General features: G+C 44.1%; 1 protein-coding gene across 3 annotated transcripts in view; it reads right to left on the bottom strand.

The window, feature by feature from the left end:
• Positions 1 to 27346, bottom strand: part of ERC2 (ELKS/RAB6-interacting/CAST family member 2) — a 1112164-nt gene that overhangs the window by 786974 nt on the left and 297844 nt on the right. For 2 of the 3 annotated variants that reach the window (XM_075938890.1, XM_075938891.1), the window contains exons 5-6: positions 26928 to 27002; positions 12841 to 12996 (exon numbers count right to left, since the gene is read on the bottom strand). In XM_075938890.1, the coding sequence (XP_075795005.1) occupies positions 12841 to 12996; positions 26928 to 27002 (231 nt within the window). Of the gene's footprint in view, positions 1 to 12840; positions 12997 to 20307; positions 20350 to 26927; positions 27003 to 27346 lie in introns of all 3 variants that reach the window. The other variant, XM_075938889.1, reaches the window with a different exon arrangement.

The raw sequence follows: 27346 nt of genomic DNA, 5'->3' as shown, positions 1-27346 counted from the left end.
CTGTAGCTGGGTACAGGAATGGGGACAGAGTTCCATAGCTGGGGACGAGAATGGGGACAGATCTGTAGCTGGGGACAGGGGAGTGGGGACAGAGTTCTGTTGCTGGGGACAAAGGGAGTGGGGTCTGGGGAGCAGGGAGTGCGGACAGGGGACGGGGTTCCAGTGGCAGCAGAGAGTCCCCTGCATCTGCCTCCTCCCAGGATTCTCCCCCCGTTCGCCAGAGGGAAGCCAGCATGTGCCTCCTCTGGGCCTCCCCTCCCCTCCCCGCCCCCACGGCGCAGGGAAACCCTGCATGTGCCTGCCCCAGGGCCAAACGCCCTCTCTCACAGCACGGCACAGCCAACCCCCTCCTGCAGCACGGCCAACCCCTGTGGGCGCCTGCCCCGGGGCCGACCCCCACTCCTGCAGTGAAGGGAAACCCGTGCTCGACTCACCCTCTGGCGCCGGTGGCGCAGGGAAGCCACCACACTCCTCCTCCAGGGCCGACGCCCCCTCCCCCAGCATGCAACAGAGCTGTGGGAAGGGAGCAGCCCACACACTTCCGGAACCCCCGGAAGTGACGCGGGCTTCAGACAGGACTTCCGTCCACCCCACGGGAAGCCGGCACTACACTAGAGGTAGGCAGTGGGGCTTCTCGGGGGTGGGGGGGAAAAAAGAGGGTGGTGGTGCCCAACGCCTCGCTATAGACTGGCCAAGGCCTCGCGATCGACCAGTCGATCGCAATCGATGGGTTGGTGACCACTGATTTAGATAATGACATAAAGAGTACACTTACAAAGTTTGCAGAACTGCCAACCTGGGAGAGGTTGTAAGTGCTTAGGAGAATAGGGTCATAATTCAAAATCATCTGGACAAACTGGAGAAATGGTTTGAGGTAAACAGGATGGAATTTAATAAGAACAAATGCAAAGTACTACACTTAGAAGGAACAAACAGTTTCACATATGCAAAACAAGAAATGACAGTCTAGGAAGGAGTACTGCAGAAAGGAATATAGGGGTCATAGTGGACCACAGGCTAAATATGGATCAACGGTATGACATTGTTGCATAAAAAGCAAACATGATTCTGGGATGCATTAACTGGAGTGCTGTGAGCAAGACACGAGAAGTAATTCTTCTGCTCTACTCTGTGCTGATTTGCCCTCAATTGCAGTATTGTGTCTAGTTCTGAGCACCACATTTCAAGAAAGGTGTGGAGAAATTGGAGAAGGTCCAGAACAGAGCAACAAAAATGACTGAAGTCTAGAAAACATGACCTATGAGGGAAGACTGAAAGAATTGGGCTTGTTTAGTTTGGAAAAGGAGAAGACAGAGAGGACACGATAGCAGTTTTCAAGTATCTAAAATGGTGGAGGAGGGAGAATTTTTTTTCTTCTTGACCTCTGATGCTAGGACAAGAAGCGATGGGCTTAAATTGCAGCAAGAGAGATTTAGGCTGGACGTTAAGAAAAAAAAGAAGTTACCCTGTGAAGTAACGATTGTTCTTTGAGATGTGCCCTGTGGGTGCTCCACTCTAGGTGTCGGGTCCCGTCCCGGCATCGCGGCTCGGAGACTTTTCATAGCCGTGCTCTGCCGGCTCGCGCATCCGTGGTTCCCCAGGAAAGCGTTCGCGCCTTTCATCAGCCACGCGCGAGACGGCAACCGTCAGTTCCTCTCATCCGCTCATCTGTAAGAAACATTAAGAAGAAATTTCCGGAGCGGGGAGGAAGGGCGGGTCGTGGAGCACCCACGGGGCACATCTTGAAGAACAATCGTTACTTCACAGGGTGAGTAACTTCTTTTTCTTCTTCGAGTGGCCCCATGGGTGCTCCACTCTAGGTGACTCTGGAGCAGTACACAGAATAGAATTAAAGCGCTCCAGAATCAAGACTACCAGCACGATTCAGTACTGCTGTAGCCACAGAACAATCTGAAGTAAACTGATCGACTACGGTGTAGTGCTTCACAAAAGTCGCATGCGAGGACCATGTTGCCGCTCTGCAAATGTCACGAAAGAACACCCCACTGAGACAGGCCGTAGTAGCAGCAACTGCCCTAGTTGAATGAGCTTTGAGACGAGAGGGGAGAGGCTTCCCTCGCAGCGAATGGCACATGGATATACACAAAACTATGAGCTTGGAAATACGCTGAGAAGTTAAAGGCTGTCCTTTGAGTGACTCGCCACTGACACTAGCAAATGGTCTGTTTTCCTAAAACCCCGTGTTCTGTCGATGTAAAACGCCAACGCTCTTCTCACATCCAACGTATGTAAGTGTGCTGCTTGCGTTGAGGTATGGGGTTTGGGGAAGAAGCATGGTAAAAACCACCGGTTCATTTATGTAGAATTCAGAAGACACGTTTGGAATAAACGCTGGATGGGTCCTCAATGTTACCGATTCTTTCGAAAAAAACTGTATAGGGCGGCGAAGCCATAAAAGCTGCTCTCACTCACTCTGCGAGCTGAAGCAAGGGCTAGGAGAAATACCAGCTTGACCGTAAGTAAGTGTAATGTTACCGTCGCTAAAGGCTCAAAAGGGGGACGAGTCAAAGTTGGTAGGACCAGATCCAAGTTCCATGAGGGAGGAGGAGGCCTCCGGGGAGGGTCGAGATTTGATAGTCCCTTCAGGAACCTTTTTGTAGTAGGGTGAGCGAACAAGGAAATATCGTCATCCCTATGGTGGAATGCATTGATTGCTGCCAAGTGTACCCGTAGCGATGCAATTGCCAAGCCATTGTCGTGTAGTTGTAAGAGATAATCCAATATACAAGGTAAGGATGCAAAATGCAAGTCCACGTTATTGTCCGTACACCATGCTTGGAACTTTGCCCACTTAGCTGTATAAGCGGTTCATGTAGATTGTTTTCGACTGTGCATCAACACTTGCTTGACTCGCTGAGAGCAGGATTGCTCAGAGTCGGTAAACCAGCCAGCATCCACGCAGTGAGGTGTAGAACCTCTGGTCGCGGATGACTGATGGATCCGTTGTCCTGGGTCAACAGATTCGGAAGAGAAGGTAGAGGATATGGCGTTTTCACTGACATCTGGTGGAGCATTGAAAACCAAGGCTGACGAGCCCATGCCGGCGCTAGAAGGATTACCCGAGCTTTGTCTACATTGATCTTTTCGAGAACCCTGGGAATTAATACTGCCAGTGGGAAAGCGTACAGTAGTGCCGTCCCCCAGTGGAGAAGGAAGGCGTCCCCCAGCGAGTGGCGTCCTATTCCGGCTCTCGAACAATAATTGGGAGATTTCAAATTGAGTTCTGTCGCAAACAGATCTATCGTTGGAAATCCCCATAGAGCGAAAATACGATTCAGTACATCCGTGCGAATCTCCCACTCGTGGTCCTGTGGAAAACGCCTGCTGAGAGAGTCCGCTACTAAACTGTCGACACCCGGCAAGTAGGAAGCTGTTAGAACAGTGTTGCTGGCAATACACCAATTCCATAAACGGATGCTCTCTGCGCAGAGAGAGCGGGATCGGGCACCTCCTTGCTTGTTTATATAAAACATAGTTGCCATGTTGTCCGTTAAAATCCTGGTTGTTGTATTTTGAATGTGTGACTGAAAATGCTTGCAGGCATGCCGCACCGCTCTCAACTCGAGCAGATTGATGTGCAGTAGCATTTCTCGTGGCGACCAACGTCCCTGGACCGTGGAATTGCCCATGTGAGCTCCCCAGCCTATGAGGGAGGCATCTGTAGTTATCTGTGTAGTAGGTTGAGGGCGATGAAATGGGACGCCCGTGAGAAGATTGGTCGGGTTGGTCCACCACTGCAGGGATTCTCGGACATACTGTGGTACCACTACCGGTCTGTGGACACTGTGCCTTGACGGGATGTAAACCGTGGCTAACCAGTGCTGGAGGCAACGAAAACGTAACCTTGCGTTGCGCACTACGATGGTGGCAGCAGCCATATGCCCCAACAGCTGTAGACAGACGCGTGTGGGAATTGTTGGAGCGTGGACCACTGTATCAATTCTTTGATTATTATAAAACGTTCCATCGGTAAATATGCGCGCGCCATAGCTGAATCAAGGCGCACACCTATGAACATGAGATTTTGGGATGGAACTAGTGTTGACTTCTTCAAGTTTATGAGTAGACCCAGAGTAGCAAATTCGTCGGCTACTGTCCGAACCATATGACATGTTTCCATATAGGTCGTACCCCTGAGAAGACAATCGTCTAAGTAGGGGAATATTGTCACCCCTAGTTTGCGTAGGTGGGCCGCGACTACTGCTAACATCTTGGTGAAAACCCTGGGAGCACATGCCAGGCCGAATGGTAGGACCCTGTACTGGTAATGCTCGCTCCCCAATCGGAAAAGAAGGAAATGTCTGTGTGCCACGTGAATTTCTACGTGGAAATAAGCGTCTTGCAAGTCGAGGACTGCAAACCAATCCTTTTTGTTCAATGACAGAAGAATGGTTGATAAGGTTACCATCTTGAAACGCTGCTTCCGAAGATGCCGGTTTAGCTTTCGAAGGTCCAGGATGGGTCTCCATCCTCCCGACTTCTTTGGTATGAGGAAATATCGGGAGTAAAAACCTTTTCCCCAAAACTGCTTGGGAACTCTATCGCCCCGATGGTGAGCAAACATTGAACTTCTTGTTCCAACAGTTTCTCGTGAGAGGGGTCCCTGAAGAGGGACGGGGAGGGGGGAGTGGTAGAGGGAATAGAGAGAAAAGGGATGGAGAGGCCGGATTGAACTACCTCTAGCACCCATCTGTCTGTGGTGATCGTAGACTTGTGGTGGTAAAAAGAGCGTAGACAATGGTGAAAAAGATGATGAGCTTCCGTATTGACTATGGGCAATTGGTTTGCATCCTCGACAAGCAAGTCAAATCTGTTGCTTAGTCAACTGCTGACTTCCCGAACGGTTCTGCTGTGGTCACTTGCGCTGGGGGCGCTGTCTAGGACGCTGGTTGTCAAAAGGACGTGATTGCTGTCTAGCAAAATTGAAGTCATATCTCCGTTGGTAAGGGAAATAACGCCTACGTTTGAAGGAAGGTGTGTACATCCCCAGTGTACGTAGCGTGGTGCGTGAGTCTTTTCCCGAGTGGAGGACCTCATCAGTGTTTGCCGCAAAAAGTTTAAGTTTGTCAAAGGGCAGATCCTCAACTTTGCTTTGCAACTCCTTCGGCGCCCCTGCTGACAAAAGCCAAGATGATCTCCTCATGGCGATACCAGTCGCAGCGGCCTGAGCTGCTGTGTCAGCCACATCCATAGCAATCTGAAGTGCAGCGCTACATGACGCGTACCCCTCCTGTACTATTGCTTTCAGGAGTGGTTTCTTGGTGTCTGGGAGATGGTGCAACAAATCTGCTAGTTTGGAGTAATTATCGAAATTATGGTTCGACAAATGGGCTGAGTAATTTGCAATGCAAAGTAAAAGTGTAGCTGAGGAATAGACTTTCCCCCAAAAAATATCCAATTTTTTAATGTCCTTGTCCGAAAGGGTATTTCTGTACTGTGGCACCTTGCCCCTACGTTGCGCTGCGTCTACTACCAGTGAATTAGGTTGGGGGTGATTGAATAAAAAGTCCAACCCCTTTGCTGGAACAAAATATTTTCTATCAGCTTTTTTACTTGTAGGTGCAACCGATGTTGGGGTTTGCCAGATCTCATCCGCCACTTCCATAATCACCTCATCGATTGGCAACGCAACTTTCGCACGTTGTTGTGGGCGGAGGTTCTTCAAAAGGCAATGTTTCTTAACAGGCACATCTGCTAGCTGTATGCCCTGCGTGTCTGCCGCTCGTTTGAAGAGATCCTGAAAATGTTTCAGATCATCCGGTGGGGAGATTTCAACTGGGCAAATCGCTTCATCTGGGGAAAACGATGGGCAGTCTGCTGGGGAAGCTTCCATCTTAGGGTCCTCCGTTTCCGATAACTGACCCTCCTCTGGTTCGGATTGGGCTAACTGGATTGTTGGAGAAGGTGAGCGCAGTGGTTGTGATCGATGAGGTAAGTATTCCGCTAATGGTGATTGGCAGATGTAAGAAGATCCCCTATGCGATGGTGGTGAATGGTGACGCTGGGGATGATCGTCGTATGATCTCTGATAGTGCTCACAGTAACGTTCAGAGCGTGATGGAGAGGGGTATCGAGAAGAACGTGCGCTACCATGCTGGATATAATAGATATGGCATGGAGAGCGCCTCACCGATCTGTACCTCGAGAGACGGGAGGGCGACCGGGATCGCGAATGGGACCGATGTACATCTAAATACACCGTGTCCCTATAATCGTGCCGGCTGTACCTAATCTTCGAGGGGGAAAAATAGCTGTGATAGCGACTTCGCCTTTTTGGTGAAGCAGACGGGGAAAGAGACCTGTCCCTATGATGGGTCTTTGACAATGACTTCCTATATGTTGAAGTTTCATCCCTAGCCCGAAGCACAGGGGAACCAGGCACCGGGTGAAGGTGAGACGGTGCCGGAGAGGTCAGCTGCTGCTGATCTGGTGTCGGTGCCAGCAGGGCCCCCGGTGCCGGGGTTAGCAATGGTGCCGAGTCTGAGGCACTGGCGTGTCCTGCCTCAGGTCTCGGTGCTGGAGAAGACGGTGCCGACGTCACCTCCGGGGCCAGTGAAATAGGCGCCGATCCGCTGGGTGCTGCAGAAGCTGCTGAAGCTGGTGCTGGGAGACTGGTCAATTGCGGCGCAGGCGCGCTCGTCAATTTCAACGAGCGCGCGGCTGAAGCCGGTGCAGGCTTGCTGGTCAGCTGCGGCCGCCGCTCCCGGTATCGGCGCTGAAGACGCTCTCCCTCCGGATGGTGGGGGCTCTCTTATGCCAGCCCCAGCAAGTTGTCCGGACCCCCCGGGGTTCACTTTAGAAGCCGCTGCCGGGGTTGAGACTGCCGCAGGGAGGGAGTGCGTCGGGGACGGCTTTGACGCTCTGGAGCCAGCCGGTCCCGGAGAAGCTGCTCTCCTCTTGTGACGAGAGGTTTTTGTGGCTGCCGGAGGGATAGGATCAGGCTGCAACGCCTTGCCAAACATTAGCATCCTTATCTTCATTTCCTGCTCCCTCTGGGCTCTTGAAGTTAATTTACGGCAATGGGTGCACTTGTCAGGGACATGAGTCTCCCCCAGGCACCTAATACACGTGTCATGGCCGTCAGCCGTTGGCATGGCTTTACGGCACACTGAACATTTTTTAAAACCAGTTGATCCTGGCATTGTCAGCAGAGTTAAACGAAAAACTGATCCCAGCTGTAACCCCCGCTGTGGGTAGTCAGTTTCACAGTCTAGCGCTTTACCGCACCGCTTCTGAGTGAAAAGCGGGTTTGAAAGAAAACTTTTTTTTTAAACAAGAGAACACGTAACAAGTAATAGGAACACAGCTAACACTCAAATTTTTAACTATTTACAGGTAAACAACTATCTAAAACCATAACTGAAGAAGAGATCAGGGAGCTCCAACTGCGACCTGAGGCGGTTGAGAGGAACTGACGGTTGCCAGCTCGCGTGCGACTGATAAAAGGCGCAAACGCTTTCCTAGGGAACCACACATGCGCGAGCCGGCAGAGCACAGCTATGAAAAGTCTCCGAGCCGCGGCGCCGGGACGAGACCCGACACCTAGAGTGGAGCACCCACGGGGCCACTCGAAGAAGAACTTCCTAACTGTCAGGGTTAAGTACTTGAATAAACTGCCTAGAGATATTGTGGAATCTCATTCACTGGAGATATTTAAAAGCAGGTTAGATAAACATTTATCAAGGATGTTTGGTCCTGTTGTGAGAGCAGGGCACTGGATTTAATGACCTCTTGAGGTCCCTTTCAGTTATAGTATTCTATGATCCTATGACTTTAGATATATTGCATAATCTCACAATCTCAATTCATCCCCCTGCCAATGGCATAATTTTTTCCTACTTTAAACACTGGTATATGACCTCAGGATGTGAATGGTTAATTGGTAAGCCTCACCATTAATGGGTAAGGTTTACCACTTCTGGTTAACTGATGGGAACTGGAGCAGCTCCCTGCCCACCATGGCCAGCTGTTGCTCCAGCACTGCATGGCCTGCCATGGGCCGTGGGTACTCCAGCCCAGTGGGAGCAGCCAGTCTACAACGGGCTCATCTTGGGTATACTACAAGCAGGAGCACTCCTGCTCGGCCAGAACATGCCACAGGCAGGGGTTTCTGGCTGAAGCAGCCACTATCCTTGGTTGGGGGGCACTCCAAGCCAGCTGGGCTGGAGCACCCCCCCGCCTCCACCTACTCCCTCTTTACTCAGTGAACTAATTAAATATTACATTTAAGCAGTAAACCAATTAAACGGAATTTTACATCTTTAATATGACCTAACCAAATAATGTTTGTCAAGTGTTACATAAGCGTAAGATTGCTAAAATCAGCAAGTTAATAAGTGGCAAACATAAGAATAGGTTTTAGGGCCTATTAATTCCAACTTGTTCTCAAAGGCCAAGACAAGGAACAAGATTAAACTAGTTAGGGACATAAAATGTAGCAAGAAAAATTTTACAAATATGAGAAAAACCATGGACAAGATAGGTCTATTACTGAATGAGGAGGAAAAGACAGTAACAGAAAACACGCCAATGGCTAAAGATTTATGCACCCTTTTTTGTTTCAATTTTCAAGAAAAATTTAGCAGTGATTAGACAACTAATATCGTGACCAATCTAAATGGATTAGGATTGGAGGATAAAATAGAAAAAGAACAAGTTAATATTTACTCAGACAAATCAGGTGTCTTTAACTTGGCAGGGCCTGGTGGTATATATCCTAAAATACTTAAGGAACTGGCTGAAGAGATCTCTGAGCCATTAACATTAACCTGGAGAACTCATGGAAGATGGGAGAAGTCACAGTGGAAAAGGGCAAAAAAAGTGATATAAAAAAGCCAATAAATTATAGAGCAGTCACCTGGACTTTTGTACCCAGTAAGATCATGGGGCAAATAATTTAATTGTAAGCGCCTAGAAGAAAATAAGATGAGCAATACTCAAGCATGGATTTGTCAACAAATCACATCAAATCAATATAATGTCCTTCTCTGACAGGGTAACAAGCCTTGCAGATCATGGGAAGCAGTAGATGTGATCTCTCTTGACTTCAGTAAGGATATTGACAGGGTCTCAGGAATTTCTCACGAATAAATTAGGAAAATATAACCTAGATCAGGCAGGAACAGATGAGAGTTTTGCGGGGCCCCCCTTTAGAGACAAAATAGAAAAAAGGCATCAAATGCGCAAATTGAAGGCTATTTTTCATATTAAATGTGAATTGGGTAAATTTGATAGAAACTTAATTTAGTTGGATAATTTTTATTTTAATTATATTGTAATTAATTCTTAAACTAAATTCTACATTACTAATTAAACATTTTAATTTGTATTTAAGTCTACTATAGCTGTCTAGCTCTTTTGGCAGCACATTCTTCAATTATGTCAGTAAAGTCCATTTCTTTACACAGGTTGTTTTCAATTGTTATAATCGAAAGACGTACAAAACGCTCCTGGCTCACAGTAGATTCTCTTTGGCTGCCCATGGCTGGTATTTGCCAAGCAATGTTGGGTGTTCCGCAGCCAGGCAGTATTAGGACTTGTGGGGGCCAGGTGCAGTGTGGGTGTTGAGACTTGGGGGAGCAGGCAACGTTGGGTGTTGGGGGGAGTCAGCATATGGCTGTTGGGACTTGGGGGCCAGGCAGCAGTAGGTGTTGGGATTTGGGGGGCAGGCAGCATGTGGTTACTCGGGTTGGGGGGCAGGCAGGGTGTGGCTAAGTGGAAGATGGCGCACAGATGGGCCATAGGGAGGACCAGCGGGCAGGGGTGTCTGACTCAGACAAGCCAAAATAACCATTTCAGCCTCTCGAACAGCTCCTGGCTGGGCGGGGGCAGCTGGCAACTCCCCCTGCTCACAGGGACGTGTGTGTTTGTGGGGGGGGGGGTGATGTCTGTGGAGCTGGATCGCGCTGTGCCCACGAGTGGGGGAAGGTGGGGACTGGCGGGAGGAGATGGGGTCTCCCTGGCGGGCGGGTTGCTCTACCCCCGGGCATGGCAGGAAAGGGGTCTGGGCTCCCCCTGGGGGAGAGACCACGCCACCCCCAGCCTCTCTCTGGGCGGGGCAGGAGGGTGGAGAAGCAGGATACCCGGGCGCAATGGCCAGGCATCGCCCTTTGCCTCCATGGCAACGAGCTGCTGCCGTGCGCACCACTGGCTAACGGAGTCACTTGTGGATTCGCAGTGAAAGGCAGTGGCGGAGGCAGCTCCAGCAGGTAAGGGCAGCAGCAGCAGATATACGGCAGGGTGAGCGGGGCTGGCGCGGAGCCTATTGACGCGTGGGGCCCGGGACAACTGCCCCGCTCACCCTGGCTTATATCAGCTGCTGAGATCAGGAGTGGGCAATAATTTTTAATGAGAGCCACTCCAAGATTCTGGCAAATGCTCAAGGGCTGAATTTCTACCAGTGGGGTGTGGGATCTGGAACAGATGTTAGGTGCAGAATGGAGTTTGGAGTAGGAGACTGTGGTGCAGGAGGGGGTGTGGAGTCGGAGAAGGAGTTTGGGTGAAGTGGAGGGTTGTGATCTGGGGCAGAGGTTTGGGGTGCAGAGTCCAGGAAGGAGTATGGGTGTAGCACAGGATTCTGGCCTGAGGGAGGGGCTCTAGGAGGGGGTACAGAATCTTGGAGGGAGTTGTGACCTGGGTGAAGGGGGTGCAGAGGTTTTAGATGATGGCTTGTGGCAGGGGAATGGGATGGACTGTCAGATAGGGGCATGGGTGAAAGAGAAAATTCTGGCCTGGGGGAAGGGTGCAGGAGAGAGTACAGAGTCTGGGAGGGAGTTGTGACCTGGGGAAAATGGGTACACAGAGTTTGGGTGGTGGCCTGGGGAAGGTAGTTGGGGGCAAGAGAGGGTAGGAGTGCCAGAGGCAGACTCTGTCTGGGAGGGGCTTACCTAGGCATCTTCCAGTCAGCAGCCCTGAAGAACCTGAAGGCTGCAGTCACAAGCTGCTCCACATGGCTCTGCTCCATGCAGGGTGAAGGAGTGGGGAGGATAGAGAAGGCTTCATTGGCTGCCCCTGCCACCAGCAAAATCTCTCAGCTACTATACATCAGAAACTGGCCAATGGGAGCTGAGAGATTTTGGTGAGGGACAGGGCAGAGCCCAAAGCCTCCCTCCTTGCTCCCAGAATAGATTAGTCACATTTAAAGTGGCTGCCACTGCGCTGTCCTTAAGGGTCCCAGTAAGGTGGCTTGGTGGACCAGATCAGGTTTTATGAACAAGTCAAACAAATCCCTGTCAGGTATAGTCTAGAACAGTTAGTTCTGCCTCAATGCAGGAGACTGGACTAAATGACCTTTCAAGATCACTTCCAGTCCAACATTTCTATGTTTCTGTGATTCCAGCAGACCATGTGGGCTCCAAAGACATTGATCACCCCCTCAAGCAGCTTTTTCAAATCCCAAACTACTAATTTAAGCACAGAAGTGGCTTTTCCAATTTTCAATTCAAAATTATCAGCTCCACAAAATTTCACATAAAAATAGATGTATGAGAAGGAATGAATACAACTAAATCAAGAGAAAAAGTAGCTTCACAATCAAAATTGCTAAGGTGCTTCGACTAGCACTCTTTATCATGGTCAAAGTTTCAGCTTCATTATAAACAGTCAGCTGGCTGCCCTTTCTCTCCTACATTCCCCTCCCCAGTCATTCTCATCTTAAAGGATCTTATTAGTAAAATGCCTCCTTCCCCCTTTCATCTATGTGAAAGTTTCATTTCTCCCTCCTTGGTCACTGCTGTCCTCATTTTTCCACTTTAAAAATTGGCTCACTGTACACCTGTACTATAGAAGCTGGTCTCATGTCAATATCTCATTATTTTATAACAAACAAGAATATAATCAGGAGCACAAATTCTGGAATAAACTTATCATAGCTGGTATTTTAAAAACCTTTTAAAAATTAATCAAATGAGAAAAACGAATCACAAAAAGTAAACTGAAAGTACAAACGATAAAAAGTTGGGGCTGCTCTTTAACTACATGGCAGCTAAACAAATATAAATTAAGTATGGTAAAAATGTGCAGCTGGCATCAAAAGTTAGGTGTTAAATTTGTCTGATAATTTTCAAATAACTGAGTAGCAGTATTATTTAGTGAGTCTAGGAGTTAGGTCCCTGGGGTTCTATTCCAAACTTTGCTTCTAACTGGTGAGTGACCTTAGCCAACACAATTAGTCTTTTGCTATCTGTAAATGTATTATAATACGTATAAACCTTTATATCATGTTTTGAAATTCTTAAGTGAAAGGGAGCATGTAAGTGGAAACTATTAACATTAAAAATGAAAAGTTTAAAACACTGTACATGTAACACACTTACAAAGGGGAAAAAAAAAACTCAGCAACAGTTACAGCCCAACAGTACTAACCACAATATCACTACCAAGATAATGAAAACATTAACAATTAAAACTGGTATATAAATACTGTAGCTCAAAATGGAAAACAAATAAAGTCATAAAGCAATTTCAGGCAGTGACAGTGGGAGTTATAAAGCTGAAAAAAGAGAAAATGAAGAGATCATATATAAGATTTGAGGGAAAGAAACAAAAGAAACAGCATAAAGCATGAGAAATATAGTACATTGATTAATGTTTTTGCAGATTAAGTGTGATGGATTGGCCTCCTCTCTACCTCTCCTGAATCAATACTTGCAAATGCTGATTTTAATCGAAAAAAGGTTCTTGCAGCAACTCCATCCAGTGCCAAATACCGCAGATATACCATAAGCAAATTCACAGAGGACTCCTTAAATTGAAGAGTCCAATTAAAGCTTCTGTTCACATTATTTTAATACCATTAACTATTTTATTAATAGACTGTACCTTAGTTTTCATGAACTTTGAGTGACTCTTGTAAACCTCTATTTGTTTGATCTCTTCTTCTCGGTCCTCTATATTCAGAACTCCATTTGTTTTTAACATCTGTATTTCATCTTCAAGATCTCTTAAATTGCGCTCAAGAGAAGCTATTTTTGTGTCCTGGATTAAAAACGTAAGAGAGTATGTGTTATTTTATGAAACCTGATTGTTAAAAACACAGTATTTGTAGCAATGTAATACAATAATGCACCAGCACAAAAAAACTGGACAAATTCTGCTCTTATTGAAGAACTGTAAGCCCTGTATATAATGGAAAACACTTCAATCCAGGGGATGCAGTGGCACCCCCACACCCATAGTTCTAGCACCTACATACTAATGAAAATCCTGGATAATTCCATTAACGTTGACTTAATGGAAAAAAGGATTTGGATTTCTGCTCCCACACGCATGATACATCATTTTATTTTAGCATCTATTATTTATTTAAGCATCTATTTTGATGCTTATGCTCAATCTGGGCAAATTCCTGCTCTTTTAGAAGGCATACAAAAGAAGTACAATAGATGGGGAAAACATACCCATATGTACCTGGAAATACCTTATACTTTCTGCCAACTACTTAGGGTCATCATGAGCTGGCTGGACTCTCAATATAGGGGTCTCTTAAACATAAGGTTACAATTCTGTCCTGCTATTTTGAGAAATAAGTAGTCTATTTATGTCCATTTCCTCCACTGGTATATGCATATAAAAGCCAACAGGTAGAATATATACTTCTCATCCGACATTCTCAAAGAACATTGCAAACTGTATGTAACCAAGTTAATATTCAACAGAAATGCCACTTCCTATGCCACCTCATATACTGGTTACCATTTTGTGCCTGTACAACAATGAAAAAAATCTAGTGATTCAGCTGTCATTTTAATTTGTTGTCTGGAAACTGAAACAGCTATCCACTTGTGGATGGATAGAAATCATTAGGATTTGTACTTTATCACACAACCTTCACTTTGAAACACTGTAGCAAAATGACTCAGTAAGCAATCTGTTTTCAAACATTTATTAGGGAACAAATTCTACATGAATCAAGCACAGAGAAATTAAATGAAAGAATACAAAGTAACCATGACAAATTAGAAACTGGGATAAAATCCTTGGCCCGGTGAAGTCAATGGCAGGTAGAGTCAGGATTTTCATCTCATTTTTTCTTGAATAAAATAAAAGCTGAACCAAACCTTCCCCCCCCCCCCCAAGGCAAACTAAATTTGAAACTGTCATAAAATATAATTTTGTTTCTGTTTTTAGCTGACTATCCTGTCTGTTAGCCAGAAGCTGAGGTCCTGAGATATTAAATAAAGGTTATTCCTACGTAGGGTTGCCAACATTCAAATAGCACAAAGCCTCACACCTTTCCAAGAGCCTGTCCCATGCCTTTCAAAAGGCCCTGCCTGTACACTCCATCCCCGCCTCATTTTCACATGGCTGAGGCAGGAGTTGGTGTATGAGGCGGTGAGGGCTATGGCTGGGGGTGCAGGCGCTGGGGCGTGGCTGGGGATAAGGGTTGGCATGAGAGAGGGTGGACTCTTTGGTGTGGCCAAAACCAATAAGTTTGGGGTGCAGGACTTCAGCCTGAGGCCAAGAGCTCAAGGTATGGAAAGGAGTTTGGGGTTCAGAAAGGGTATTGGGGTATGGGGGTATGCAAGCTCCAGGCGACCAGGAAATGGCATATAGATCCCTGTGGCTCCTAGGCAGGGGGTGAGGGAAGCTCAGTGTGCTGCCCACCCCCAAAAGCACCACCCCCACAACTCTCACTGCTTGTGGTTCCCAGCCAAAGGGTGCTGAAGAACCAGTGCTGGAGGCAGGATCAATAGACAAAGCCTCTCTGGCCCCTTATATACCTATGAGCTGTGTGAAGTCAGGGCAGATAGGGAGCCTGCCTTAGCCCTGCTGTGCCAACAACAGGACAACCTGGTCAGCAGTGCCCCACGCCACCAGGATCCTTTTTCTACTGGATGTTCCAGGCAAATCCTGGGAGCCTGGCCACCCTAACTGATTACTTCGACAGTCTGGATGAAGTTATCAGCACCCAAATTTTTGCATGATAATAAAGCCTATCATCAGGATATGGCCAGCCTCTGAACTTCTGATTATTAACCCACAATGAAACTTTGAACCTTTTGAATTACACCAACTATCATTACAAATTCAAGAACTAAAATAATAAAGGGATGTAAATTAATTTATTTTTCTGATCATCATTGTTTTGCTTTGCAATATTGTTAACTTTTATTCCTGTAATCAATAATGATTTGCAGAACCAAGGAATTAATGGAATGCCTTTATTTCCTTTATTGGTAATAAATAACCAGGTAGCAGTTAGATGGGAGAGATTCTGTCTCTAGAACAATATCTTCTTTGGCTTGCTCTGTGATAGTTACCTATAATTTGGCTAACTTAATTCAGAGTATAGACAGATTGGTGGAAAAGAAGAAAATGAGAATTATATAACTAAATTCCTATATGATATACCTATATTTTTAGTCTCCACTTCCAGGCCTAACTCCTTATTGCCAAGCAATTAGTGCAAAATGTTGAGGTCTCGATTGTACCTAGGCCTCCACAGATGCACAAAAGAAAGGTTAACCCACAGAAGAGCCATCTTGTGCTTATATGGGAACACACAAAACATTTGCTTTTGAGCAACGACCAACAGATTCTCACAGGAATAGTACAATTAGAAACCTCAAAGATGTGCAAGTTTTAAAGTAACCCCACAAACCTATTCTCCCACTGCACCAGTCAAAGGAGCTAAGGCAGCACAGGGGGAGCACCTAGTGGAAGCTATTACAATATGCAGCTCCTCCCCACTACATATATACAGGCAGTCCCCGGGTTACATGGATCCGACTTACATCAGATCCCTACTTACAAACGGGGTGAGGCAACCCCGCACTAGCTGCTTCCCCCCAGCAGACCAGGGAGACACAAAGGTAGCGCCCCCCCCCAGCAGACCAGGGAGATGCAGAGCGGCTTTTCTCAGCAGACACCTCAGCTTGAGAATAAAGGACTGAGGGAAGTGAGGTGTGGGAGAATAAAACTGAGCTCTGGAGAAATGTTTGGCTAGAGTTTCCCCTACAATATGTACCAGTTCCGACTTACATACAAATTCAACTTAAGAACAAACCTACAGTCCCTATCTTGTACGTAACCCGGGGACTGCCTGTACACACACATTCTCTCTCTCCCTCCACCTGCCCCTCAAATGCAAGATTTTCCTGGTACACAGAAGCCTGTTCTAGCAAGTGAGCCATCCCCTTGCCCAGCTTACATATCCACAGCACATTGCTCCCACTGTTGATGGGGTAGCTAAAGACATGGACACAATCTGTCAACAGAGGGAGCAAGTATAAACATGTTTTGGCAACTTTTTTTTTTTAGTATCAGAGGGGTAGCCGTGTTAGTCTGAATCTGCAAAAGTGGCGAGGAGTCCAGTGGCACCTTATAGACTAACTGAAGTGTTGGAGCATAAGCTTTCGTGGGCAAAGACCCACTTTGTCAGATGCACGACAAAGACCCATGCACCTGACAAAGTGGGTCTTTGCCCACGAAAGCTTATGCTCCAACACTTCAGTTAGTCTATAAGGTGTCACAGGACTCCTCGCCGTTTTTGGTTTTTTTAGATTTCTGTGTATCGATATAAGTTTCCTTTCCAAACGTGGTAGAGTAGACATACCCTTAGTCTAACAATCTAACAACCTGGAAAAAAGAGCATATGCAGCGCATTTGTGCCAACCTGCATCAATTATAAATTTTTTAAAAATTGCTTGAATACTGGCACCTCTTTCACTGCACATTGAGTACTGAGATGCAGTATCTTCTTCAAGCCCAAAGCTCTGTGGTTTACTTACAGTCTGGGACTGTCGGAATGTTGTTGGTGTAGATAGTCACAGAACTTGGTGCTTGAATTACAAAGACAAAAGGTTTGGCTACAGTAAGATGAAGGAAGAAGTGTAACACTATTAGAATTATGTCTACATTAGGATTATTTAGCAACAAAAGTGCTGCTGAAATGCAAAAGCCACTAAAAGTAAAAATGGTCAAACCAGTTTTTCTGCCTCTCATTGTTGACTTTTCATTGACACATTGCTAGCACCCTGTCAACAGACTGATTTGCTCTATGTAGGTAAGATCCCACAGTGCAGTGTTGTGGGAAGGCAGAGCCGATTCCTGTGCTTCTTGGGATTCCCTCAATTCTGTGAGCTCTCTGGGCTAAGGAATGTCAAAGCAGCGCAGCAGTCTCTTCAGTCCTCTCCCTGCAGCAGCAGTCTGCCTGCCATTGTGTTCTTAATAAAGGACAGAAGAGAAGCATTCCAATGATTTGCTCTTTGCTCCCCAAACGGAGCAGTTCACTCAGGCTAAGTCTAGACTGCAGCGTTTTTGCAGAAAAAGCTATGCAAAAATCACTCTGCATTTTGCGTAGCTTTTTCTGCCTTTTTTTTTCTTTTGGAAGAGGCTTTTCTATCATTTGGCCCCATCCAGATGGAGCCAAATGGCGGAAAAGCCTCCTTTTTCAGTGGAGCCCTTATGCCTCATGAAACGAAGTATACAGGGCTTCCTGAAAGAGTGTGTTTGCTCTTCTGCAAACAGTATAGGCTGTAGTTTATTGATAATGTGTTGGACAGGTTTAAGTTGGGGGCTGTAGATGATGACAAGACCCAAGAAAACCAACAATAGAACACCACTTGTCATCACCTACAACCCCCAACTTAAACCTATCCAACACATTATCAATAAACTACAGCCTATACTGGCACAGGATACTAAACTCCAAGAGGCTCTGGGAGACAGACCTATAGTCTCCTATAGACAACCACCTAACTTCAAGACGATTCTTACCAACAACCACAGGACATATCACACTAATACCAAGCCTGGTACCTTCCCTTGCAACAAACCCCATTGTTAGCTTTGTCCACATATTCACTCTGCTGATACCATTATTGGACCTAACCAAGTGAGTTATAAGATCAAGAACACATATTCCTGCGCATCCAGAAATATAATTTATGCTATCATGTGCCGAAAGTGTTTGTCTGCTTGTACATTGGACAAATGTCTCAGACACTTCGCCAAAGGATCAATGCCCACAAAACAGATATTAGACAGGATCACAAAGAAAAAACAGTTTCTTGCCATTTCAACCAGAAAGGACATTGTCTCAACGACTTGATTACCTGCATTCTGCTTCAAAGGCCTTTTAAGACTACACTTGAAAGAGAATCCTCTGAACTGTCATTCATGCTTAAATTCAACACTTTACACCTAAGTTTGAATAAAGACTCTAATTATCTTACCCATTACAAAGATAGCTTCCCCAATTATCACCTCTAATATCATTAGCTCACAGACATTTCCCCGCCCCCCCCCCATTCCCCTTCTGTTCTGAAATTTGATTTGTCCTTTTCATATGTGTTCATTTTTTTAACTGTATCCTTTGGTATATATGGTTGTGACAATTTTTTTCCACTATTTGATCTGAGGAAGTGGGTCTGGCCCACAACAGCTCATCACCTAATAAACCATCTTGTTAGTCTTTAAAGTGCTACACAATCCTGTTTTTTGTTTCAGGACAGAAGAGAACTAAATATTGAGCACAGCCATTAGGGCAGGCATTGTGGGAGACTGGTGGAAGCCAGGTCTCTCAACAAAACAAACAGCAGAGTCCACACTGGCTCTTAGTCAACAGGAAAGGGAGGAGAAAAGACAAAAGTATTTCACAGGGATGGAAGATTTTTTTCGCTAAAACTGGGTGATTTTCCCAACAAACATTACATTGCAGTGCAAATGCTCTTACTGTTTTGTCACCAAAAGGCAGTTGGGCGAGGACGGGGGACTCAGAGCAGGAGCCTGCAAGGTCTAGGAGGGAGTAAAGGGGACTTAGGACAGGGGGTTGGGTAGTGGGGTGGGGGGTGCAGGAGTCAGGGCAGGGGGTGGAGGGCTCAGGGCAGGGGGCTGGGAGGGTATAGAAGTGTGTCGGGGGGGAAGGCTCAGGGCTGGGACAGTGCCAGCTCCATTTGGTTACCGGGTCCCTGCCCCATACTGTCCCTGTTCCTGACCAAAGGGAGCTGTGGCTCTGGGGGCATTGCATACAGGCAACAGCGGTGGCACGCAAAGACCCACTGCAGCTCCCTTCCCTTTCCCCCCAGGAGCCACACACCACAGGGACAGAATGTGCCTGTGCTGTGTCTCACCAACGCAGGACAGCAGGACAGGATGGGAGCCCTGGAGCCAGCGAGAGCCCAGTTGGGAGCTCATGCCTTCAGTAGCAGCAGAGCACTGGCCTCTTTCTTACACATGCAGCACACTGGGATGCACTGGTTACTTTCACCTTTGCTATGAATCATAATTAGTAAGCTGCTTCCAACAGTTGCCAATACCTAATGCTTCAGAGGAAGAGGCATCTCTCCTCCCCCATGAATGACCCTATCTAATAGTGCAGTCCTAGATTTCACCTGGGAGAAGAGCTGGATTCCTTCTTTCCTGGTGCTGTCAATGTTAAATTTTTGCCTTGAAGTATAAATTAAGAGTATTAAATTAATACAGAATTGCCCTAACTGTGGTGAGGAATGTTAAAGTAGTAAGAGACTGACTCTGCAGATTAGTTTCCAGTGATAATGACTCATATATATCCCAGAACATTATGATAAAACTGCTTGGTAGCATATTGCCTGACACTCTGTAAAATAAAGAGTTGGGCAAATAATCTGCAAGAAATAATTTATTTAAGGCATTTTGCTTCTTTCTTATCATGAAATGTCAGCAATGTCACTATTCCCAAATGTATTTATTGCTTAAAATTATCCGTCAAACTATTTCTATGAATAACTCTCTAGAGTGTTCACAAACAGCTTAATGTCAGCATTCAATATTTGAAAGTGCAAATTCATTTTGTCTTGATCAGTTTTTATTGAATATACATATCACATGGTATGTTTCTATTCCCTCTCTATTGAGAAAGAGAAGCTTCAGTTTCACAGGTTTCTCATGTCAATACATGAGCATTTGATCATTGCTTCTTTCTGAAAAGATTTATATTGAAGAGCTAGTGTCACCTTAAGGTTAGGCCCCAAATTTAAGTTATGTAAAAGAAGGATATTGCCAAATCTATTCTGAATAGATAATTTCATTATTAATTTTAAAGAAAACAGGTTTTGGGGATAAATAGTCACTTATTATAAGATCAATTATGACAGCACTTGCTATTGCAAGAGAGTCAAAAGTAATTAGGAAAAAAGTGAAATACAAATAAGAATTATTAAATAGACAATGCCTGTACAAATATGAAAAGTAGAGTGTAAAAAATATGTAGGTTCACTTTTAAAGTGAGAGAAAAGAAAGACTCATGCAATTGGAACAAAAAGAGTATTTTGCACTGCACACACAAGCAGTTTTCTAGTGACATACCTGAAATATCAAAGCTGGATCAATATATAAAGATGGTTGTTTCTGCAAATAAGGTAAAATCATTTTCATTCACTTAAGAACTTGCCATTTTAAATATTTTTTGCTCTTGTCAATGTACTATTCAGACTTCAGCATAATTGTCACTAGTATACAATGAAAATGAGCATTATGCCAAATTGATAGGCATATTCTGCTTAACTTACACAGATAGTCTCTTTAGTTTAAATGGAACTTTGCAATAACAAGATTTGTTAAATATACTGTATTCGTTCTTAACAAAACAATGAATGCAATCAAGCAAAACATATTCAACCTCCTTTGTTTTTAACGTTTTAGATTATTTTAACCAATAGTAATTATTGGTGGCTGCCTGGCCATGCTGAGCAGGGGAGGAGCTGGAGCAGCCCCCTCACCTGACCCCCTTTAAGCAGTTAAACATTACATTTAACCAGTTAAACAATTAAATGGTTACTATTAGTGATATAAAATTCCAATCTGATATGCTCATATGCCAACCACATTAAACCATTAATTTATTATGAAACATACAAACTCAGCAGAAATGGGTGCAATTCCATTAAAGACAATGGATTTCAATACACCTTCCTTGCTCACCATATATCCATGCCACTACCATTTCGCACAAAAACCCCATTTTGCACAAGATCCTTATGCCTCTCGAAAGTGGGGCTTTTGCACAAAACAGAATTGGCTACACTGCTTCTTTTTGCGCAAAAACCCCTTGCTCAAAAAGAAAAAGCAGAAAATATGCTAACGAAATTGCAACTTATGCTAATGAGTCTCTCATTAGCATATTTTCTGCAACAAAAACGCACAGTGTAGCCATAGCCAGTGTGTTTTCAAGGGAGAGACATTTGAGTTGCAGCTCCCTGGCCTTGCACATACAGGCAATTAGTTGTTTGCAGTGCTGGCACTGGGCGATGGCATCTGCCTGCCCCAGGCACCCGGACATACTGCAAATGCCCGTCAGAAACAGGGATTGAAAGCCTGCAGGACAGTGTTTGAAGCCTTGGGAACTTGGCATTCCAGGAAGAAAATATTGCCAAAATGAACAGCCTTAACAACAAAAAGTAGAATTGTTTTTTTAACTAGCAATAATTATTATAACTATTTAAAACTGTGAAAAACATTATACTAATCCATCACTAAAAACAACAAACTTTAATGAATTTGGAAAAAAAACTGGAGATAACTGCAGTTCCAACAGACGTTGCCGATGGCAGAGAAGGAACTGAAGAAACAGTTGGCTGCATATGCGCAGTACTGGCACCGCATGTGCCGTCTGCTCCGCATGCACAGCCTACCAGAGGGCATTGTTGCCAAAAATCTTTGACTAGGCAGTGCCCAGACACTTAAGGTGGAGCATCCAATGGAAGACTCCTTGAAGAAGAACTGCATTATTTGTTTTCCTTAGAGCACCAACTGATGGAACCAGGAGACTACATGAGGATCTCAGCTTCCATTTAAAAAAAAAAAAAAAAAGATTCTTGCCTTCTTGTTTGCAAATTCCAGCTTGAAAATTTAAAGTAAAGTACCCTAATCCTCAGCAACCAGAAGGCAATAAAAATAACACAAAATAAGTTAGAATCATAGAGCTGGAAGAGACCTCAGGAAGTCATCAAGTCCAGCCCCCTGCCCAAGGCAGGACCAATCCCAACTAAATCAACCCAGCCAGGGCCTTGTGAAGCCGAGACTTAAAAACCTCTAGGGATGGAGATTCCACCACCTCCCTAGGTAACCCATTCCAGTGCTTCACCACTCTCCTAGTGAAATAGTTTTTTCTAATATCCAACCTAGACCTCCCCCACTGTAACTTGAGACCATTGCTCCTTGTTCTGCCATCTGTCACTACTGAGAACAGACTTTCTCCATCTTCTTTGGAACCTCCCTTCAGGAAGTTGAAGGCGGCTATCAATTCCCCCCTCACTCTTCTCTTCTGCAGACTAAACAAACCCAAATCCCTCAGTCTCTCCTCACAGGTCATGTGCTCTAGCCCCCTAATCATTTTGGTTGCCCTCTGCTGGACCGTCTCCAATGTGTCCACATCCTTTCTATAGTGGGGGGCCCAGAACTGGACATAATATTTCAGATGTGGCCTCACCAGGGCCGAACAAAGGGGAATAATCACTTCTCTAGATCTGCTGGCAATGCTCCTCCTAATGCAACCTAATATGCCATTAGCCTTCTTGGCTACAAGGGCACACTGTTGACACATATCCAGCTTGTCATACACTGCAAGCCACTTGATTTGAACCCTGATTCAATCTTTGAACATTTGGGGTTGACAGTAGTGAAACCCTGGGAACAACTGCCAAAGTAGTCAGTGAATACTGACCTCCATCACATGACAAGACCATCTTGCACCCCGTTCCATGTACTGTGATTGATTCCAGGAAATAAAGAACATGTCTGTGTGCCACCCTTATTACAGATAGGAAACCTGGGGGGGGAAGGCAACCTTCAAGGAGTAAATCTGTATAAGAATGTTTGAGAGAATAATAAAGTTTGAAAGAATGAAGGACAGTGTGGGACAGAGAATTACAGTGAAGTTTCCTGGCTCTAAAGGTTACTCTGTCTTCCCCTCTCCTATGATCCATCTTGGCAGAACTGAGCTCTTGTGGGGAAGGAGGGGACAAAGAGGTGGTAGGTACAGGAGATTCTGAGCATCAGGAGCTAAGCACTTTGGAGAAGAAGGCAGAGAGCATAAATTAGGAGAAGAGTGAGCCTGTATTTGAGTAAGCAGGCAGGGAGAATTAGGGATCTGGAAAAGTCTGGATATTTGCAAGGAAAAAGTGAGTAAAGAATTTTGAGAGAGTAAGGGGTTGGTATCCTGGAAGACGGAGCTAAGAAAAGAGAACACGGGAGTTCTGACAAGCAGTTCTGGGTGGGGTGGAAATGAGGGATAGGGAAGGAAGAGGATATGGGTGCAGAAGAAAAGAGACATGGATAGTGTAGGAATCTGATGAAAAGAGAACAAGTTAAAAGGCTTTGGAAACAAGTGTCAGGTGAGAGAGTAAAGATGAGGAAGAAGTGATGAGGCTTTGGGATAGTAAGAAAAGAAGATATGGGAGGAAAGGTCAGAAAGGCTAGTGGGTATAGTGGGGAGGATGCAGAAAGTGATGGGCTATGGGAGAAAGGAGAGATTGGGAAGGAGGACAGTGAGTGTTACGGGAAGAGAGAATGAGGGGATTTGGGGTAGAGAATAGGGCAACATGAAAGGTTTTGGTAGGGAAGGAGCATAATAAGAGAAACAAAGGGTTAATGGGGAAGGAGAGACTGCTGCTGAACAAACATTAATTTGGCAAGTGCTGCTGGGGAAAATTTACACTGATGGGAGCCTCCTGAGTGTAGAGACTCAGTGTTATAGTGGAGGGTGTTTCTCTCCATCCTTCCCCCACACCACTTCTAAGCTTTATTATTTAAAACAAACATTCTATATTATTTCAGAACAAATACTTTTTAAATGAATATATTTAAATTTACTAGTAAACATTCTAAAGTTCAAAATTGTAATAAAAACTACTGTTTAATCATGTGGACTTCAGCCATTCAGTTTTGTCCCTTTTTCCTTCAAAAGGATCCCAATTTTTGGGACAACCCCAGATGAGGGTATATTCAGAAAAGAAGAAAGAATTGTGTCCCTTGGAGCTGAAAAACAGTCTGAGCATCATACTCCCTTCAGAATGCTCTTTCAATAGGATTACAAACTCAGCAATGAACAGTTAAAGTGCTCATTACAAATATCTTGTATGTAAAAAACATTCTTCTCAATTCTTTTTCAGTGGAAACACAGCATCTTTCCTAGCATCCAAAGGAGCCAAAAAATAGGATCTTTCTGACATCAACTGCAGAAAAATTGTCAGAATACCTGCGACTCTGGGTGCTCCCGCCTATCAAACAGAGAATGGATTTGGGCATTTGCAGAGGAATTAACATTTATTTTGCACCTTTAGGGCCCACTTTTTGTTGTAAAATCCTCACAAGTGCATCATGTCAATTTGACTATTTTTAATTGATTTTATTCAATGTTAAGTATTGAAAATGATCATCCCAACAAAACACAGTATCCTACTTTCTAATATGCTATAATCAATGAATTACTGCAAAAATGCTGGACAATGGTCTTATATCAACTTATGTGTGGACTCCCAGATGGGAATCAACATCAGTTCTGCATAAAATAGCATTATTTGGGACATTACCATGAGTATAACTTTTTTATCATTAGACATATAGGATAATGACAATCTAAGCTAAGAATTATCCATTAAAAAGGCAAGCACTCTATTTACTTCAGCATTAACATTCTGTAGTTACTCACTTATAATAGAAAAGGCAAAAAGGAGGACCATAATTTGCACTTCCTGTACAATACAGAATATGCCATCATTATTGTATTCAGGATGGTTTGCCATCTCACAATTTTATCGTGACTCATAATATTTGGGGCTTTTTTCTTAAAGACCCGACTCATGTATTTATATAAGTAAGTGAAGATCTCTGCTTTTATTTAAATATTCTAGCCCTTATGGTTGTGGAGACGTTAGAAATTGTTACCCATAAATGGTCAAAAGCCAGAAGGCAAATAAAGATCCAGATCATTTCTCTTTTTAAATCTCATAGTTTTAAAAACAATCTAATGATTTCTGAATGCCTGAATTGTAATTGCTGAATGTGTGATATTGGCAATGCTGTATATCAAACCAAGCATTCAAGCTTTGTCATAATACTCTTCCCCTTTAGGCTACTTTCTGAGTTGCCTCCAGAGTGAAAATGTTTTAATGATATAGGTAGGCAATATGGACAAGTAACATTCAACAGAAAAAATATTTTGTCAAGGTTCGTATGAAAGGCGGATTTCAATTATTTCATTAGAGACAGGCTATTAATTTTTCTTGTGCCGGATTAGTTCAGTACACATGGAACTATGTAATGAATGTATTCCTCAGTATTCAACAAGGGAATACTTGGTTTTAATCAGCCCATTGTATCTGAGTTTCTTCATGCTTCCAGCAGGTTGCAAAAAGCCCAATAATGTACAGATCCAAAAAAATTGGCAGAGACAATAATTAAAAGAACAGTGAATTATACAGAAAAAGAGATTGACATGTAAACCCAGAAGCCCTGTTAAAAAGAGCTAATATAAAAATATACCTTTCATTAATATTCATATAGCCACTCAGCTTTGACAGCAATTAGTATACCCAAGTTTGGCAAATCACACACATGGTTTTGGGAAAGGAATAATAGCTTTGTAATGCAAGAATTTCTCATCCAAAAAATGAGTAATATTCAGCAGTGCAGCTGTGTGCTGAAGAGTCATTTTATCTTTTAGGGTGGATGATAAGGTTGTTTTCGGGTTTGTGCCATTTATAATACTGCATCATATGGCAAGTATGCAGCATAAAAACATAGGGCTTATTCAAGCTTCCTTACACCAGATTTACATCACTTTAACTTCACAGACCTTGATGAAGCCATTCCAAATTTACATAAATATCCAACCAAAAGCAAGTACTTAGCATGTATTATTATCTGTGACAGAACCTGTAGAGTGTGTGTGTCTGGGTGTGTCTCTCTTCCGCTCTAATTCTTTATTAATAAATTTATGTACCAGCCCTACTAACTCTTGCTCATGTGAGTAGCATCATGAAAGAACTATACACAGGAGTAAGGGTTTGCAGGATCAGGCCTCTGAAGTTATCTAATTGCTAAAGCTAACAAAGGTTTCCTAAAATATAACCTAATCTGTTCTAACAACTAAAATACTACAATGCATTGATTGTACAACTTTTTTTCCTGTATGCTATTTAACTGACATGCCTTAGAAAGTAGTCAAATTATCCTTAGAAAACTTCACTGAGCAGAGCTTGTCTGTTTTTTGAAGGGAACTACCAAGAACAGTAACATGAGTGTGAGGAAGGGAACCATCGAAGTGAAGGTTAATACAAGGAAAAAGTGTTTACCATGTTTTAGCAGAATATGAAATTCTATGATTAAAGGAAAAGTCCACTAATTTCTGTCTGATCTACTTTCTACTATCTGCAAAACCAGTGGATCTGCTTGCTCACTACAAATCACTCATCTTTTTAATACAGGGATTGTTTATTGGGGAAATAGGTGAAAAGGGTTTGGAAGAAGATGAATCATGTTCTTTCTGGAGACAAAAACTATTTTTATGCCTTTCCCGGAATGCCGTTCTCACACAGGTGAAATTGCAGGCCTTAGTTATTCACCAAGGAGAGGTATTACTCAAAATGCAAAAATGCATGTGTAGTTTACTATAAATAAGATATTTGCAACAGCTAATGTTATCTAAATTTATTTTGGAAGAGATCTATGACTTGTGTTATACAGGAGGCCAGACTAGGATAACAACGATCCCTTCTGACCCTGAAATCAAGGAATCAAAAAGGACTCTTATAGGTCTATAAATATTTAGGAATGGGTGAGGGGGAGAGAAATACGGATTACTCCTTGCTTTATACCAAAATACATTCTAAAGTAAAAGCTACAACTCATTTCTTGTTTTAATGTTAATAGATAGTAAGTGAGCTCAAACGAAATAATTGCGCATTGGCAAGCATGCAAGTCCATACCTTCATCTCTATAACTGTCTGAAGAGCTTTTGTCTTTGCTGGTTCAGGCTGAAGTTGGGTTCTTCTGTGTAGTTCCTGTGGAGGAACGCGATAAAAATAAGCTTGACGACTCATATTTCCATTATTTTGTTTCTCAAATATAGTACAGTCCACAGCAAATTAAAAGTCTTTTCAGAAGTGCACAAGTCCAAATGCTACAGGTGCATCTTTCTTATGATTCCTCTAGCATCACTGCAGTCTCTATCTTATATTACAGTCAGCGTTGTCGGCACATGCGCTATTTCTGAAACCTCTATCAATAATTAATGACAACTGTGACAAAGCCAGCAAGTAATTTCTTAATCCAAACATAACACTGCTGCTTTTGCCCAGACATCAAATCATAATTTATTCAATTATAGTACACTGTGTTGCTAATT

This window comes from Pelodiscus sinensis, chromosome 11, assembly GCF_049634645.1.
Source record: "Pelodiscus sinensis isolate JC-2024 chromosome 11, ASM4963464v1, whole genome shotgun sequence".
NCBI classification, from domain to species: Eukaryota; Metazoa; Chordata; order Testudines; family Trionychidae; genus Pelodiscus; species Pelodiscus sinensis.
This window is presented reverse-complemented; position numbering and strand designations above follow the sequence as displayed.